At 52.5% G+C, this 2,466-nt stretch overlaps 1 protein-coding gene across 1 annotated transcript in view; it reads left to right on the top strand.

The window, feature by feature from the left end:
- The window catches only part of CCDC88C (coiled-coil and HOOK domain protein 88C), a 46,127-nt gene that overhangs the window by 12,841 nt on the left and 30,820 nt on the right, over window positions 1–2,466 (top strand). Inside the window, exon 3 of the mRNA XM_019642315.1 lies at window positions 1,142–1,214. Within this exon, the coding sequence (XP_019497860.1) occupies window positions 1,142–1,214 (73 nt within the window). The remainder of the gene's footprint in view (window positions 1–1,141; window positions 1,215–2,466) is intronic.

Below are 2,466 nucleotides of genomic sequence, written 5' to 3'. Positions count from 1 at the left end.
AATGAGCATGACAAAGCATGGGAGACTTTGGGGTCTGGTTTTGTTGTATTTTAATAGGCTCGTTGTAAACAGTGGTTCCTGGCCTCAGGACCTTAGACAGTGGTGGTGATGTATAAGCCGTTGATAGTGATTTAGCGTATGGCTGCCGGGGCTAAAACGTCATTTCCGGCTTTTACTTGCAGTCCTGTCTTTTTCCCAAAGTCGCTTCCTTGAGACATTGTTAGGAATGACTTGGAAAAGATGTTCTGGGATCAGCTCGGTTTCGTTCACCTTGTGACCCAGGTTTCTTTGTTGTAGAACCTGGCAGAGCCCTTGTCAGGTGAACTTGTCCTCACCCTGGGGGAGGTAGCGTAGAAGCGGCCCCAGGCTGCTGAGAGCAAAGCTAGCGTTCTGGGGCCACGCAGGTTAGGATGTTGGGTTTACTGATGGTTAACAGATTGTGGGAAAATTAGTGATTTATTAATGCAGTTTCTGAGAAGTGTTTGAAAATATGTAACTATGGGTTAGGGACAATGAACAGGAAACCATTTGGCAAAGACGTTGGGATTTGTTCTATTAAAATGAAGTAGGAGACTGGTTTATAGTTTTGTTTTGTTGGGTTTTTGTTGTTGTAATATCTTGGTCTGGTTTTAACATCAGGGTAATTCTGGCCCCGGAATGAGTTAGGGTGGATCCTCTCCCCGTCAGTTCTGATAGATTTGGATGTTGGGTCAGATGGGTGTTCTGTAAATACCAGCTGGGTGAATATATGGGTTGGTAGTGTTCAGGTAGTCTATATTGTTATCGACTTCCTGTCTACTTCTTTTTAAAATATAGGCTTTTAAAAGTAGTCAATGCGGGTACCCAAGCAGCTTACCCAGAGAAAGGACATAACCTGCCCCAAAAGGTCACATTTGTGGAGAGCACCCTGTGATCGCCTGTTTATGCCATCGGCCCCTTCCCATAGTAGCTCCTTAAGTTCTGATAGCTCTACCCTCAGCCCCGCTGGGTTTTGCTGCCCTGAGGGTCCCTGTAACTTCAGAGTCTCCCCTTGAACTGCTCTTGGCCCGCCCTTGCATTTGGGGGACACTGGACCTGTGGCTCCCTGGGGCCTGCATGTGGGCGAGGCAGCCAGGGTCTCCTCCTTTCTCCCTGCCTGCAGGTGGAGAATTCCACGTTGAACTCCCAGAGTGCCTCACTCACCGCGCAGTACACGCTGCTCCAGAACCAGCAGGTGGCCAAGGACAGCGAGCACGAGAACCTGCAGAAGCAGAAGGAGCAGCTGACCGCGGCCTACGAGGCCCTGCTGCAGGACCACGAGCACCTGGGCACACTCCACGAGCGCCAGTCGGCAGACTACGAGGCCCTCATCCGCCAGCACAGCTGCCTGAAGACNGTGGCTGTAAAACTGCCCCAGTGACACTTCGTTTGAACGTGTCACAGGCGTGGTGATGGTGGGGGTCCTGGGAAGGGCTCTGAATGGATGGTTTTCGGCTCCTGTAGTTCTGGGCCAAAAGCTGCCAGACGCTGAAGGAAACCAGCTTAATGGGAGGAAGGATGTGTGGCAGCTGGGAGACTGGGAGCTCGTGGGTGGAAAAGGCAGACAAATAATACTTTATATCTGTATTTCTCAGAAAATACAAGATTTTGGAGAGCAGGAATGAATCAGTGTTAAAAACGACACTAGCCATGAAAGAAGAAAAGATTGTGTTCTTAGAAGCACAGATGGAAGAGAAAGCCGGCCTGAACCACCAGTTACAGAGCGAGCTCCAGGTGGTAAGAGCTGGCCCGTCGGGGACGCGCGTGGGGTCCCCGCCCCACCTTTTCCAGCCCCTCACCTGGGTAGCAGAGGGGCAGCCTGGATGCCCAGTTCCTGGAGCAGGTGTGGATGGGCTGCTGGGTTCTGAGGGAGCTATGTGTGGACAGAGCCAGAGAATGATCCAGAGGCCTGCGGGGGAGAGAAGGCAGTGGCTCAGAGCAGCACCACGTCTGCTAGGCAAGATCTGGGGACACTGATGAGGACCCACATGACATTGTGGGTATCAGGCACCAATCAGAGGCTGGTAGTCTCATGAGCACCCTCAGATGGGACAGACACAGGTGCATAGGGGCTTGTAAGGTCAGCGCGTACACACGCTCTCCACACGCTTGCATACACGAGCTCTCCACACACCTGGAGAGCTCACGCCCCCTTTCTGAACCCTTGGCACATTTCCTGGCTGCGTGACTGGCTAAGGAATCGAGAGAGCAGCAGTTCCGGAGCTGGAAGGGGCTTGATAACATCACCTGGTCCATATTCTCCGGGCTCACCTCCATTGTGTGGAGCAGATGGCTGAGGCTAAGGAAAGTGAGACTTGCCACTGTCACGTGGCTCAAGTTGGGACTGAGGCAGGACTGGGTCCCAGGCCACTGCCCTTTTTGTCACCTCTGGAAGGAGGGAGAGACACGCAGGACAGAGGTTACGTGCATTGTCCCCCCAAAAGCAAA

Source organism: Hipposideros armiger, unplaced genomic scaffold (assembly GCF_001890085.2).
Source record: "Hipposideros armiger isolate ML-2016 unplaced genomic scaffold, ASM189008v1 scaffold_67, whole genome shotgun sequence".
NCBI classification, from domain to species: Eukaryota; Metazoa; Chordata; class Mammalia; order Chiroptera; family Hipposideridae; genus Hipposideros; species Hipposideros armiger.
This window is presented reverse-complemented; position numbering and strand designations above follow the sequence as displayed.